General features: G+C 51.9%; 2 protein-coding genes across 4 annotated transcripts; both read right to left on the minus strand.

Moving 5' to 3' along the window:
* Positions 1–641: 641 nt before the first annotated feature.
* On the minus strand, positions 642–14,834 carry LOC122378289 (glutarate-semialdehyde dehydrogenase-like). Of its 3 annotated transcripts, none has more exons than XM_043359168.1 (11): positions 14,639–14,834; positions 13,838–13,933; positions 5,628–5,840; positions 5,170–5,340; positions 4,754–4,834; positions 4,146–4,386; positions 3,749–3,912; positions 3,246–3,404; positions 2,867–3,036; positions 2,414–2,501; positions 642–2,076 (listed from the first exon to the last, which is right to left on the minus strand). In XM_043359168.1, exons 2-11 carry the CDS (start codon positions 13,889–13,891, stop codon positions 1,900–1,902), a joined length of 1,518 nt encoding a protein of 505 aa, XP_043215103.1. In that variant the 5' UTR covers positions 13,892–13,933; positions 14,639–14,834; the 3' UTR covers positions 642–1,899. The 3 variants fall into 3 exon arrangements, with proteins under 3 accessions (XP_043215103.1, XP_043215104.1, XP_043215102.1); XM_043359169.1 differs by having other exon boundaries at positions 14,734–14,758; XM_043359167.1 differs by having other exon boundaries at positions 14,669–14,741.
* On the minus strand, positions 9,207–13,698 carry LOC122378288. Its single transcript, XM_043359166.1, has 2 exons — positions 11,175–13,698; positions 9,207–9,289 (listed from the first exon to the last, which is right to left on the minus strand). The coding sequence occupies exons 1-2, from the start codon at positions 13,139–13,141 to the stop codon at positions 9,265–9,267; spliced, it is 1,992 nt and encodes a 663-aa protein (XP_043215101.1). The 5' UTR covers positions 13,142–13,698; the 3' UTR covers positions 9,207–9,264.
* Positions 14,835–15,234: the final 400 nt, after the last annotated feature.

A 15,234-nucleotide genomic window follows, 5' to 3' on the forward strand; every position in this document is an offset into this window, starting at 1 on the left:
TATGTACATTTTTCGTGAAAAACATCGTGAGCCATTTTTGTCGCAACTGCACCAAAAACGCTTCATCCTGTTTCGATTTTCCTTAAAATGCTGCCATTATTCGGTTTAACTAAGTGCCAAAGTACCCCATCGACACCTCGCTCGTAACTCTCATGAATGGCATGGCACAGATGGTATACACTGAGAAGGATTTACTGATTATATAACAAGGCACAAGACAATCAACTGAAATCAAAAATGAGCAATGCCTCGTTTTATTGCCACAACCTTCCCTTGCTGAGCAGTGAGCAAGCCACTGCCAAAAATTGCCAGATATTTTTTACGGCTAAGTGGCAAACATGAATCAAATTTTACTGAGATAAACTGCCTATAGATGCCTGCGGTTTCTATGAAAATGATTGCACTAAAAATCCTTTTAAGTTGCCAGGCGCTTATTTCTTCAAATCCACGATTGATTGATCCGGACCGTCTCAACTCTCAAGAGCACGAAACACGGCGACAGCCGACATTACGACATTACATTGGATTAGGCGACGCCTAATCCAACTGCTTATCCATCTTCACTCTTTCACAACCTTTGGTATTCCTAATCCGTTACGAAGCGCGCTAATATATATCTCGCTAAATAAATACCAAAAGGAGAGAGCAGAAACCCCTTGTATTAATGAGATGAGGCCTTCAGGGGCCAAGGAAAACTGATAAAGTTGGGACACATCACAAAAGCACTGAGTTGGAAGACTGTTAACGTTTCCACGTCCCGCCTCTCCTGATTCGGGAGCACAGCTCGACTTTTCCTTTGACACATGTAACACATGTGACACATGTTACCAAAACTGTTCGCACTAGAGTCTGTCGGCTTAAAACTTGATACAAAAAAAAAAACTTTTAGATAGGCTACATGGATTATATTTATATGCATTTAAGTCCGTTCATGGCATAGTATTCGCTGCCCTTGGCATGTCTCCAATATGGATTGACGTGACATATTGAGGTCTGAGTCAACAAACAAAAGTCGAACATGATCAATGTAAACTCCATGAGTATCAAAATGGCACACAGCGCCGATGAACTGTACACATCAAAACTTCTTCAGATCACAGGAAAAGCTCACAACATGGCTGGGAAATATTAAACATAATAGGCTACATTTTACACCTATATCACATCTGGAGCCAACAGGATGCTAGCTGGCCAGCTCTATTGCAAGAGAATTAAACGATCATTCAACAACAGACAACACCTTCAATGGTATTATTTCACCGTCGATAGAGTCGTTGGGATACCCCAAATGAACACATGATTATAACGTAACCTGATACTCGTATGCCTGCTAAAATTATTGCCCCGTGGAAGCACGGTGTAATTAATCACAAAACCACCCCGAAGATATCTGAGCAGGACATGGGCAAACAACTGCCTTAACCATAACAATAAGCTATGAGATCTAGAGAACATCCCAAAGAGGCCTGAATCATTGCGCAACACCAAGTATATGTCTGATTCATGGGCCATTGCTAAATTCCCTGTCGTCCACACCTTTCATAAGAATGGTATCGTCAAAGACTATGACTATGTAACGACGGTAAGATAAGGAAACATATACCCGAAGCCATAGTTACACCCTGAAAGTCAATACTTTGTTAGGACTTTCACTATTCAGTCTAGCTAGCAAGTATAACTATCGGCGGCGTCCCACCTGAGGGTCCGCGAACACGGGGATGTAATATTTGAACTCGGCCTGTCACCACCGTGGGAAACCAAATGGAAGACCAACAGCATACCACAACTCCCCCCTCCCCTCCCAGCCGGAGCCAGCCGGCTGGTCGGACCCCTGACCTCGCTGCGGCGCTCGGAGCTGCCGCCGTGAGACCCCCGGCACCCCCGCGGGTGTCTGCCGGCTCACTGGGTGCCGAAGCAGATGTACTTGATGTCCGTGTAGTCCTCGATGGAGTGGCGCGAGCCCTCGCGGCCCAGCCCGCTCTGTTTGACGCCACCGAAGGCGGCCTCCGGCTGCGACACTATACCCTCGTTCACACCCACCATGCCGTACTGGAGCCGCTTGCTGACCCGCCACGCCTGTCGGGAGCGACCAGCCAGTTACACACGGAGAGAGCGGGTCAGCCGGGCCACAAAGTCGCTTACTGGGGTTACGAGGACCAGTGCGGTCATTATTTGTTGGCCTGCATCGATCGTACAGCGCGGTGGATAGTCTGTGCCATTGGCCTCGATTAATCCACCTCCTGTGGATGCCAATCTTCCTTTGCCTTCCTCCAAGGACCTTCTTTATACATACACCTCGTGAAATAGCTGCCCCCTTCTCATTTATTCCCCCTCCATCTCTCCCTTTTCACACAGTTATTCACCCCCTCAATCATTAATCGTCTAGGACAAGGCACCGCGCGATTCCACCCACCTGGGAGATATTTTCGGTGAACATGTACGCTGCCAGACCGGCGTCCGTATTGTTGGCAATCGACAAGGCCTCTTCCTCTGTCTCAAACCTGCAGTGGGGCACGGGCGGTGTCACAAGGGTGAACGGGTCGGGTATCATGTGGGTGAGGAGACGGGGTGACACACGGGTGGTGAAGTGAAGTGTCGCGAGTGTGAGTGAAAAAGAGCTGCCAATAAGCGAGCAGGGCGGACCCATTTTTAAGATTGTGGCGATTGAGCAGTTCAACGAATGGAAAACGAAATACAGAACGTCCTCTGCTTCGAGCCAAACAATTTATAGTCGAATACCATATGACGGACTAGTGTTCGGTAGTTCAAAACAGGCACACCTCAGCGGTAGCACGAATCAAATATCAGCCCCACCGCGGTCGCCGCGGCCAGAGTCCCCCCCCCCCCCTGCGGTCCGCAGTCGCACCTGGCGCAGGCCGACACCGGTCCGAACACCTCCTCCTTGAAGCAGACCATGTCGGGCGTGACATCCCGCAGCAGCGTGGGCGCGAAGAAGCGGCCGCCCAGGCTGTGCGGGCCGCCGCCGCGCACCACCGCCGCCCCCTGGCGCACTGACTCGGATACCAGGCCTGACACCTGGCGGTGGAGAGGTGTACTTCAGCTTCCCGCCCACCGCACCATACCGGTCAGCACTGACAGCTCAACGCCTTGAGTAAGCTGCTGACTACTATCCTCCAAAGAAACCGATTTACCTACAATTGTTAGGATATTCTGACCCATCCGCTACAAGTGACTGAGTGTAGAGTGGTTCAGTAAAGACAGCCATTAAACCCGTCCGTCGTTACCTTGTTCATCTGGGCGTCGTTGACGAGCGGGCCGACGTTGACGCCGTCGGTGGCGCCGTTACCCAGCGTCAGCTGTCGGTCCATGGCCTCTGAGAGGGCGGCCACGAACCGTTCGTAGATGCCGTTCTGCACCAGAATGCGGTTGGTGCTGACACACGTCTGTTGGACAGAAGGGGGAGGGGTTGTTGACTCAACGAGCGCTGCCAGGCCAGTACGAAACGTGGGATAACTCCTAACACACCAATGATTTTTCCTCATTAAAAAAACGAAGCCATTCTTCCCTTGAGCCTTGAGCATTTTCCCCAGCCCTGCACGACATTAGATTCCCAAGCTCCACGCCTACAGGCCCCAGCCCTGTCCGGCCATCAGGCCTGTCCTGTTACGCCTACCAGTCTCTCCTACCGCCAGGCATGTCCTGTCCTGTCTTGTCCCGTTACGCCTGCCGGTCCGGCCGGCCGTCAGACCTGTCCTGCCTCGTTACGCTTGTCCAGCCGTCACCTCACCTGTCCAGCGTTGCGGAACTTTGAGGCCATGCAGCCGGCCACGGCCTTCTGCAGGTCAGCCGAGTCGAACACAATGAACGGCGAGTTGCCTCCCAGCTCCAGTGCCAGCTTCTTCACAGTGGGTGCACACTGGGCGTACAGCAGCTTCCCCACGGCCGTCGAGCCTGGTCACACACAGATAGTCGAGGGTGATGTGCTGTGGCGTCACTGCACTGATGATGGTCGAAATTGACGCATTTTTATATCACTACTTCATGCAAGTGTTGGTAATACCAGTCAGTATTGATACCATCCTGATCTGCAAAACTTAGAACTTTGCCCTAATGTCTGAAAACCTCCACGCCTGCAGCAGCAGCCTCCCTCACCCGTTCCCGTCGGTTACCGACTGACCACTGACCTGTGAACGACATGACGGCGATGCGCGGATCGGCACACAGCGCCGCGCCGACGGGTGCCGCGTTCCTGCGACTACTGGTGATCACGGAGAGCGTGCCGTCGGGTAGACCGGCGCGCTGTGCCAGCTCGGCCATGGCCAGCGCCGTGAGGGGCGTGTCCTCGGCCGGCTTGGCCACGGCCACGCAGCCGCAGGCCAGCGCGGCGCCCAGCTTACGGGCCAACATGGCGAACGGAAAGTTCCACTGACGAGAGAGCGGGGCGGGGTTGCTCGACTGAGAGCACACTGGTTATGCGTTGGACTTTACGCCAACACGCACACACGGAAAGCAGCTAAAGCTCACTGATGAGCTAGGAAATGCAATATTATGAGTCAATTATCCGCCGATGCCCGGAAATCATCCACGTCGAAGCGTCTTATCATATGCGATCAGGCTCTTCGCGTTGCGCCGCACTCATTAACAGTCTGCCCTCCTTGTACCATCTGTGTCCCTAAATTGCCATGTGCTTAGCTTAGCATATCTTTCGTGCCCCCCTACAACATCCTGCGCAACCCACTCCATGGTCCCGTCAGTTTGTGACTGCGTGTTCAGTGATCCACGCCGTACGTACCGGCGTGATTAGCGCAGCGACCCCTGCCGGCTGACGGATCAGCAGCGTCTCCTTGTTGGGGGCTCCCTCCACATAGTCACCCTGCCAGACGCACCACGTCAGCCGGTATTCATATGAACGGCAGACGGGAGATCCGATACACACTCGGTGGGGGGGGGGGGGGACAAAAACGATGCCTCTTCTAAGTTGCGATGACATTTCAGACGAGAGGCGCGAAATATTATAACAGCTTCTAAACGGAGACAAGGTTCCTCAACTCCTAAACAACCGAGCTAAGAACACCGCCACTCAAGTTTTGTGCATCATTTTACTGAGTCCCGCCTCACTCAGCCATACCCAAATCCCAGCTCATCGATCTATAATTGTCGTGAAATTCCCACCGACCCACACCAAAGCTGCCCCACGGAGCCACTCACGTATATCCGGCGCGCCTCGCCCGCGTACCACTCGATGTAGGCGGATCCGTAGGCCACCTCGGCACGCGCCTCAGCCAGCGGCTTCCCCTGTTCAGCCGTGATGAGTTCGGCCAGCTGCTCGCTGTGGGCCTCCAGCACGCGAAAATACTCGTGCAGCAGCTGGGAGCGCCTCTGAGCACCGGCCGCGCAGAATCGCGTCAGGCAGTCATTGGGGGAAGAGTGGGAAGAACGAGCGCAGAAATCGAGCCACAACGATGACTGAGTGGCTGTACATAAAGCTGAAGCTGAAGAGTTAAGAGCAACGATAACTATTAGCACTCTTCTGCTGTCGCTAAGATAGGTGATAATGGAGCATTGTCAAAATCAGTTACATTGTGGTTTGTTGTATGCGGGCATTTATAATTTTCCAGCTCCCTGTGCTGTCTGCGCAGACAGTGGGTAGGCAGGCGGGTAGGTACCTTTGCCGGCGTGGTCTCCCAGGTGGTCTGGTAGCGCGCCGCGGCCTCCACAGCGCGGCCCGTCTCCGCCGGACCGAGGTCGGGCACCGAGCCGAGCACCTGGTCCGTGGCAGGGTTGGTGACCTCGAACGTGGCGCCGTTGTCAGCACCCGTCCACTGGCCGGCCACCAGCGCCTGGCTGCGCAGCAGCGACAGCCGCCGCACGCCGCCCAGCTGCGGGACACGAGCCGATTACACAGCGGTTACACAGCGGTCACACAGCGACAGCCGCCGCACGCCGCCCAGCTGCGGGACACGAGCCGATTACACAGCGGTCACACAGCGACAGCCACCGCACCCCGCCCAGCTGCGGGACACGAGCCGATTACACAGCGGTTACATTACACAGCGGTCACACAGCGGTTACACAGCGACAGCCGACGCACGCCGCCCAGCTGCGGGACACGCAACGGTTACACAGCGGTCACACAGCGACAGCCGCCGCACCCCGCCCAGCTGCGGGACACGCGACGGTTACACAGCGGTCACACAGCGACAGCCGCCGCACGCCGCCCAGCTGCGCGGCACGCGACGGTTACACAGCGGTTACACAGCGACAGCCGCCGCACCCCGCCCAGCTGCGGGACACGAGCCGATTACACAGCGGTCACACAGCGACAGCCGCCGCACCCCGCCCAGCTGCGGGACACGCGACGGTTACACAGCGGTCACACAGCGACAGCCACCGCACCCCGCCCAGCTGCGGGACACGAGCCGATTACACAGCGGTTACACAGCGGTCACACAGCGACAGCCGCCGCACCCCGCCCAGCTGCGGGACACGAGCCGATTACACAGCGGTCACACAGCGACAGCCGCCGCACCCCGCCCAGCTGCGGGACACGAGCCGATTACACAATACACAGCGGTTACACAGCGGTTACACAGCGACAGCCGCCGCACCCCGCCCAGCTGCGGGACACGCGACGGTTACACAGCGGTCACACAGCGACAGCCGCCGCACGCCGCCCAGTTCCGCGGCACGCGACGGTCAGCACCACCAAACGCCACCAGATGATGGTCAGACAGACAAAGATGCATCAGTAGCAGACAGATCACAAGCTGCCAATGATGATTGCACTCATAAAATTAATGATTTGTTTGCCCTCTGAATGTGAAATCAATGACCTAAAGCCAAACCTGAGAACACAAGCAAAATAACTATTTAAGAGCTATAAACTGCTTTTTTCCACAATATTCTAGCAAGGGGTACCTAAGTTGTAAAAGGAGGGAACTGAAAGTCAAAATTGGATTAAGAAATCTTTGATGACCTCAGGAGTCAGGTGACCTGACCTTTGGCCTGACTGAGAAAATGTCTGAAGTACTCTCCTCATGATTACTGGTGCTTTTCAAAGCTGTTTGCAGTTTAGAGAGGATGTCAACTCCTCCATGTGTGAGACTGAGATGTGTGAGGATCAGATTCAGTGTTTGTAGGCGCTGGATAATGCTTTACGGGTGGCTTGAGCTGAGTGATTTTACTCTGATTTATTTCAAACTAAAGTTGATCGGGATGTCGTAATATTTCGGTATTAAAATAAAATACAAACTCAGGCACAAAATAGCACACTTCACACCGGTTCTTATCACCGTCCTTCTCACAGGTTCTTCTTCTTTCACGCACACATTCTCAACCACAACCACCGTCAAAAGCGATTTTTGGTCCGCGGCTACATGAAAGGCTTATCTTATTCTACACCAAGTAAACTTAAATATCACTTAACTTCTTCTTTCCTTGTCGTGCGGTTTCGATACTTATTTTCAAAACCTTTGTTCTAACCTATTTTACTTGTTCCAAATTATTTCCGTCCTACTTTTCTACTTCAGCAAAATTTTATTTCGTGTAGCTCGTGCCCGTCACGAATAACGCCGCCGACATAGAAACGGCATCTACACCCCCGCCCCCGTCGGCGCACGTTAGCCCGAGCGTCACTTAGTGTTCGCTTCGACGGTTGTTATTCTCCTGCTTCCGCGAGGAGAACCAGCTTAGTCACCGGACGCGTCAGCACTGTGCTTTTCGTCTGCACGTCCGCCGCACGAACGGCTCCGCCCGCATCTGGAAAGACGCGTGTCACGCGCCCGATGCTCCATGTGCTCCTAGGAGCGTTCTTGTCTGCGATGACAACTACGTCTCCGACTTGTAGGTTTCTTTCTTCCTTCGTCCACTTCTGCCTGTGCTGCAGAGTCTGCAGATATTCTTGGCTCCATCTTCTCCAGAACTCTGTTGCCAGGTGCTGAACCTGCCGCCATCTTCTTCTGGTGTAGTTGTCGCTGTCGCTAAACGCACCAGGCGGTAGGCGAGGACCGGCTCGAAGGAGAAGAAGATGGTTGGGCGTCAGAGGGTCGAGATCCAGTGGATCGTCAGACGCTGGTGTCAGTGGACGGCTATTGAGAATCGACTCAACTTCACACAGCAGTGTCGATAGGCCTTCTTCGTCCACGACTTGACTGAGCAGTAGTGAGCTCAGTATCTTCCTGACAGAGCGAATCTGTCGCTCCCATACTCCACCATGGTGAGAAGCGCCAGGTGGGTTAAACTTCCACTTCACGTGATGCTTAAGCATTGCTTCATGGATCTGCTGCAGATTCCATCTGTCTATCTCTTCACGCAGCTCTCTTTCGGCCCCGACGAGGTTCGTTCCATTGTCCGACCGTATCTCTTCAGCTTGACCTCTCCTGGATACGAATCGGCGCAGGGCATTAATGAACGAGTCCGTTGAGAGGGTGTGAGCCACTTCAATGTGAACCGCTCGGGTCGTTAGACAGGTGAACAGCACACCATATCGTTTGACCATACTTCTTCCCTTCTTCACGAGCAGGGGGCCAAACAGGTCTACCGCCGAGAACGTGAACGGCGGCCGGTCGGGCGTAACTCGATCCACGGGCAGATCGGCCATCTTTTGCGTCAGCGGTCTTCCTTGAAGTCGTCGGCATGTGAGACAGCGGGACAGGACCCGCCGAACAGCTGCGTTTGCGTGCACCACCCAGAACTTCTCTCTGAGTGAAGCTAGGACATGCTGACGGCCTTGATGACCCACTGATTGATGCACGTCTTGGATGATGAGATCCGTTACGTGTGACTTGGCCGGCATGATAGCCGGATGCTTGCTTTCAAATGCTTGTGTAGACCGACCGAGACGCCCTCCGACTCGTAACACGTTCTGGTCTAGAACGGGATCGAGGCGGCTTATCGGGCTGGAGCGCTTGACATTTTGCATCCCTCTCAGTCTGCTTATTTCATCTTTGTAGCTTTGTGATTGAACATAGCTGATCACGGCCGTCTCTGCGTCGTCAATTTCTTCCACAGACAGGAGAGCTGGTGTGGTCGGCTGATCAGCGCGAGCAGCTGTCCCCTTCTTGTTCGGCTTCTTCTTTTCGTTGGCCGATGTACTCGAGGCACTCGATCTGCTCCCGTCGTGTGCTGCTGTCCTCGTCTGCAGAGCCGAGAGCGCCCGCTCTGCCTTGGCCTTCAGGAGGCGTCTCAGCCGCAGGAAGAACGCCACCGCTCGCTTCAATCGGTACCATGATGAGTACTGCAGTAGAAGTCTGTCTGTGGGGTTCTTCTCTGAGGTGCTTGTGACCGAAACTATCGCAGGTCGCTTCACTTCTGCGTCATTCTGGTCCAGTTGGACAGGTAAGTTCAGATCCACAGGCCAGTGCTCTTCGTTTTTCCACAGGAACTCCGGTGCTGATGTCCATCTCGAACGATGGAGAAACTTCTCCACAGAAACCCCACGGGAGGCTTCATCAGCCGGATTCGACTTGCCATCGACGAATCGCCACTGACTTGGGTCTGAGTGCTGATGTATGACCTGGACTCTGTTGGCCACGTATGTATGAAAACGGCTAGCTCTGTTCTTGATGTAACGGAGAACGGTAGAGCTGTCCGTCCAGAATGTAGTGCTCTCTACAGCTACTTCTAGCTCCCTCTTGAGCTGTGCGTCTAGACGTACTGCTACCGTGGCAGCTGTCAGCTCGAGGCGTGGAATCGTGACAGTCTTCAAGGGTGCTACTCTTGCCTTTCCAGCCAAGAATGAGCAGTGGGTCTTCCCTTCGATATCTGTCATCCGCAAGTAGGCTACTGCGCCGTATCCTGTCTCACTTGCATCGGCAAAATAGTGAGCCTGGCAGGAAGTGATGGCCTTGAAGCCTGGGGGCTTGTAACACCGTCTTATCTTGAAGTCCTGAAGGTGATGAAGAGCCTGCGTCCACTCTATCCACTTCTGTTCCAGGTGCTGAGGAATGGGGTCGTCCCATCCCAGGTCCAGCTGACAGAGCTGCTGTAACAGGATCTTCGGAGCCATCAGAACGGGTGCTACGAACCCCAGAGGGTCAAAGAGCGAGCTGGTTGCCGATAAGATGCCTCTTCTTGTTGCAGGTTTTCTCATGTCCTGAACTTGAACTCCGATCGTGTCTGATGAGACATTCCAGAGGATACCCAGAACACGTTTTTCGGCTGAGTCCGTCTCCAGTAAGCTTTTACTGGCTGCTTCTACCGCTCTGTCTTCTTCTGGGATGTGTTCCATGACTGACTTGTCATTCGAAACGAACTTCGTGAGGTGAAAACCCCCCTTCTGACATGCTGAGCGGAGCGACTCGGTTAACTTCACAGCTGAATCTACGTCTGGCACGGACTTCAAGCAGTCGTCTACGTAGAAGTTACGTTCTATCGTGTTCTTCACTTCCGAGTGGTCTTCGGTCCCTATGTCTTCTGCAGTTTTCTTGAGGGCAAAGTTTGAGCACGCTGGCGATGACTTGGCTCCAAAAAGGTGCACCCTCATCCGGTAGTCCTGTAGCTCCTGGGATGTGTCACCTTTAGGCCACCACAGGAACCGCAGTAAATCTGCATCTTTCTCAGGCACTCTGACCATGTGAAACATGCTTTTGATGTCAGCGGCGAATCCGACTTCTTCCTGTCGGAATCTTATCAGTACACCGAGCAGACTGTTTGTCAGATCAGGTCCTTGTAACAGCTGATCGTTCAGTGACACGCCGCCGTACTTTGCTGAGCAATCGAAGACAACTCGCGTCTTTTCTGGCTTTGCAGGATGGCTGACGGCATGGTGGGGCAGATACCATGTCTTGTTAAGTCGATGGAGCTGGTCGGGAGGGACAACTTCAGCGTAACCTTCTCGGATGAGTTCTTCCACACACTCAGTGTAGCGCTGATGTAGACCTTCGTCCCTCTCGAGTCTTTTCTTGAGCCCTTCGGCCCGTCTTTCAGCCATCTTGCGATTATTCGGTAGGCTAGTGTCTTCGTACTTCAGTGGTAGAGCTATTTCATACTTTCCGTCGCGCAGAGTGATGCTGTCATTCACTTGTTTTTGCCAAAGCTTATCTTCGACTGACGGACTCGGCTCGCTGCCGACCTTCTCCGTGAAGTCACTGTTGTACATATCAGTCAGCATTCTTGCTATATCTTCTTTAGCGCTGGCGCCGACACGGTTCAGTTTGATGGAGTTGCTGCTGGTGATGTTGGTTCTCTGGTCGCTGGGGCCCACTATGGTCCAGCCGAGGCGGGTCTTGATGGCGTATGGTCCGCCGTCTTCGCAGTGTACGACGTCCCAGGGCTCCATGGCGAGAGGACAGTTACATCCGATCAGCAGGCCGACGTCTTCTGCTTCCACGACCGGAATCTTGATGCCAGCGAGGTGAGGCCACTGCTGCACGACAGATGCGTCCGGTATATCGCTGCTCGTGACAGGGATCTTCTTGATTGTGTATGTACACGGCAGTTTTACGCTGCCGCTCCCGTCCAGGCTTGATACTTGAAGTCCGGTTAGGGCTTGGCTGCTGATTTTAAGCTCGTCTTGCTCCACGGTCGTTATCGCCAGTGACGTTTCTTCTCCCTTTAGCTTCAACTTCTCAGCGAGAGCGTTGGTGATGAATGTTGCCGAGCTGCCACTGTCAAGAAAGGCGTACGTTTGGCTTGTTTTTCCGTTCCTGCCCGTGACCAGCACGGGTAGTATGGACATGACAGGTCCGGCTCGGTCCGTCGTCGTTCCGCCGCATACTTCACTTCTTGGCTCGGGCAGCGGACCGGGTCTTCCTTCTTCTGAATTTCTTGAGTCCATGTGAAGCAGAGTTGGGTGACGAGAGCCGCACTTCGAGCATGTCTTCCTTTTGCGACACTGTCTAGAGCTGTGCCCGTATCGGAGGCATCCAAAGCATAGTCCACTTTTCTTGACCAGCTCCAGTCTCTCGCTGGTAGTTTTATGCAGCATCTTCTGGCACGCTTCCAGGTCGTGACCTTCCTTGCAACACGGACAGAGCCGGCGGAGTTCGCCGTTTGCTGCATCTTCCGTTGTTTTCGTCACATGAATTTTCGATTTCTTCACTTTTACAGCTTGTTCTCTTCTGTTTACAGGTGATGACTTTGTTCCACTGGAGATAGCAGCCATCTCAGCGGTTCCAAACACGGGATCGGCCGCCACTTCCACTTCCTTCTCCACGAACTCCACGACATCTTGAAAGCTGGGCTTCGCGTCCTGTCTTGTCAGAGAGAAGGCTAACCGGCGCCAGCCCTCTTGAAGGGCGGCTGGCAGCTTGCCAACAATCTTCTGCAGGTTCTTTGGGTGGTTTACCTCAGTTAGACTGCTGATGTCTTCCATAGCATTCAAACAGCCTCTCAGTTTGATAGCGAAGTCCTCCAGCCCGTCTATATCCGTGGCTCTGATCGCGGGCCAGGTGAGCAGCGTCTCCACGTACGCCTTAGATATTTTGTAGTCATCGCCGTATTTTCGGTCGAGAGCCTTCCGAGCCTCAGCGTAGCCCTTTACTGGATCAATGTGCATGTAGCTCCGCACTATGGTGTTGGGCTTTCCGTCTGTGTATTGATCCAGAAAGTGCAGGCGCTCCGCGCAGTCTTCTGTCCTTTTGACTATCCTGCTTTCAAATGCGCGGATGAATCCTTTATACTCCAAAGGATCGCCTCGGAAAGCCTGAATCTGCGACTGGGGTAGCAGAGTTCTCTTCTGTTGAGTTAACAGTGCTTGAATAGCTGTCAGTTCTCGTTGCGAATCGTCATTGTCATCGCCATTCGCAGCTGAGCCTTGTCGTCTTGGAATGGTCTCTTCATTGAGGACACTCGCGCTCATCTCAAGTGCTTTTTCTCTTGCTTCAGCAAGCGCAATTTCTTCTCGCAGCTGTAGCCTCTCTCGTTTCATCTTAAGCTCCATTTCTTCACGAAGAAGTCGTTCTTTTTCTTCGAGTAGAGCTACTTTGGCCTCTAGCTCTGCCCTCTTAAGAGTTTCTTGGGCTCTTTGGCTTGAGGTAGAGGAACTTGAAACGAGAGATGCATGTGACATTGAGCTTCTGCATTCAATTGCCTCCGCTTGCTCTTCGGCAGCTAGAGCTTTCTCCAGTCTTTCTTTCAGAGCAGCCTTGTTGCCGCTTGTCGACAGGCCTCTTTTTCTGAGTTCTTCCCGTAGGGACTTTGCCGTACGTAACGGTAGGTCGTTTGGAGAGTCAGCTCCCATCTTCTTATGTACTTTGACTTACACTTGCGTTGTTTACGTTAAATGATACTTACGTTAAACAAACTTCATATCTTCATATCTTAAACTTGACTAAAAGTAAGAATCATAAACGTAGAAAATCGCTTTTGACTAAATGTAGGCGCTGGATAATGCTTTACGGGTGGCTTGAGCTGAGTGATTTTACTCTGATTTATTTCAAACTAAAGTTGATCGGGATGTCGTAATATTTCGGTATTAAAATAAAATACAAACTCAGGCACAAAATAGCACACTTCACACCGGTTCTTATCACCGTCCTTCTCACAGGTTCTTCTTCTTTCACGCACACATTCTCAACCACAACCACCGTCAAAAGCGATTTTTGGTCCGCGGCTACATGAAAGGCTTATCTTATTCTACACCAAGTAAACTTAAATATCACTTAACTTCTTCTTTCCTTGTCGTGCGGTTTCGATACTTATTTTCAAAACCTTTGTTCTAACCTATTTTACTTGTTCCAAATTATTTCCGTCCTACTTTTCTACTTCAGCAAAATTTTATTTCGTGTAGCTCGTGCCCGTCACGAATAACGCCGCCGACATAGAAACGGCATCTACAGTGTTCATAAAAATATTTACCTAGAGATTAACAATTTTTTTTCGCAAAAAGACATTGTGAAATAATAAATGTATACCTATATTACAAACTAAGCCTTACCATTCTGCAGTGCTGGCAAAGAAAAACTTTGCTATATCTCAATGGCATCCACATTTAATCTTCTTATGTTATCTTCCAGACAAACAAGAAGCTAACCTGAAAAAGAAATTGGGTGGCATGTTATTCCAGAAAATTGTCTTAGCGTAGCAGGACTGCTGTTGGATCTGTTTTGCTATGTTCCACGCACTACAACAGATATGCTTTGGGTTGACATGCCATGTGCATTAACTGTTATTACAGAATGAGCGAAGCGAGCGGAGTCTTACGTAGAATAACGAAAATTTCTGAGTATGAGCAGCCGGCCAGCCGGCCGGCCATGGTCACGCTTTTGGGACACTTATATCTCAGCAGCCACTTGACCGATTTACATGCGGTAATTTTTGTAGGGCAGCTACATCCCTTCAACCAAGTAGAAGGAATTTAGGTTGTAGGTTAGGTTGCAGGTTTGTAGGTTTTAGGTTGTAGGTTGGTAGCTGGTAGGTTTGTAGGTTGTAGGGGTATTTATATGTTCACGGGCACCGCACATTGCTGCGTGCGGTGTGTGCGGTGCGTCCAACAGGCGTGGGGGTAGGAGACGGGTAGTCGGTTCTGACGTCACAGCTGCATGCGGTGGACGGTCCGATGTGGCCAGTCCCACCAGCCACTGTGCTGACTGCCCCCCAGCCCATGAAAATCCACCTCTGGTGTTCCTTTTTTTCGTGTTTTTGTTTTGTAGATTTCTTGAGTCTTTAAAGGGTGCAAAATAGGACATCACCAATGGTGGTTCTCCTTTTCATAGCATTTTGTTGCAAATATTGTAACCTTTGTGTGTAACAGTAAGCGAGATTCTTCCTTTCTGTTCCTTTCGGCCTTTGGCCGGAGTTCTATATCCTTGCTTCGGCCCAAGGCTATATAACCCTTCTGCCCCTAAGCTTCAGCCAAGGTATAAAAACACTGCCTTCAGCATTAGCGAACTGGCAACGGGCAAGGCAAGGCCTTGACTTTTCACAGATTTATCAGCGTGCTGGCCTTCTTTTTAGCCTGTCATTGGTCGACTGCACCGACCACCTTTATTTGACCAATGAGAAGCCAAGAAATAGCAGCAAGCCAGCCGCTTGCTGATAAAGAAAACAGGGATCGAACAGCACTAATGTAGCATATGCGCCAGTTTTCATATGAAGAAAGAACATAAACTACCCTAAAATGCAGCAAAGTTTATCAGAGAGATTGTAGGTGGGTCGATGCGTGTTTTACTATGTTGTAGGCGGTAGATATATTTTGCAGGTCAACAGTAGAGCGTTAGATTAGGTCAGGTTTTGTCTTAAAAGAACTTTTATTCGATATGTCCGTATAATTTGATATTTTGCTGCCATTTGCTGTAATTATGCTGCAATTTATGAATCTCCGACGCAAACATC

The sequence above is a fragment of the Amphibalanus amphitrite genome, unplaced genomic scaffold, assembly GCF_019059575.1.
Source record: "Amphibalanus amphitrite isolate SeventyFive unplaced genomic scaffold, NRLGWU_Aamphi_draft 000057F_arrow, whole genome shotgun sequence".
Classification (NCBI taxonomy): domain Eukaryota; kingdom Metazoa; phylum Arthropoda; class Thecostraca; order Balanomorpha; family Balanidae; genus Amphibalanus; species Amphibalanus amphitrite.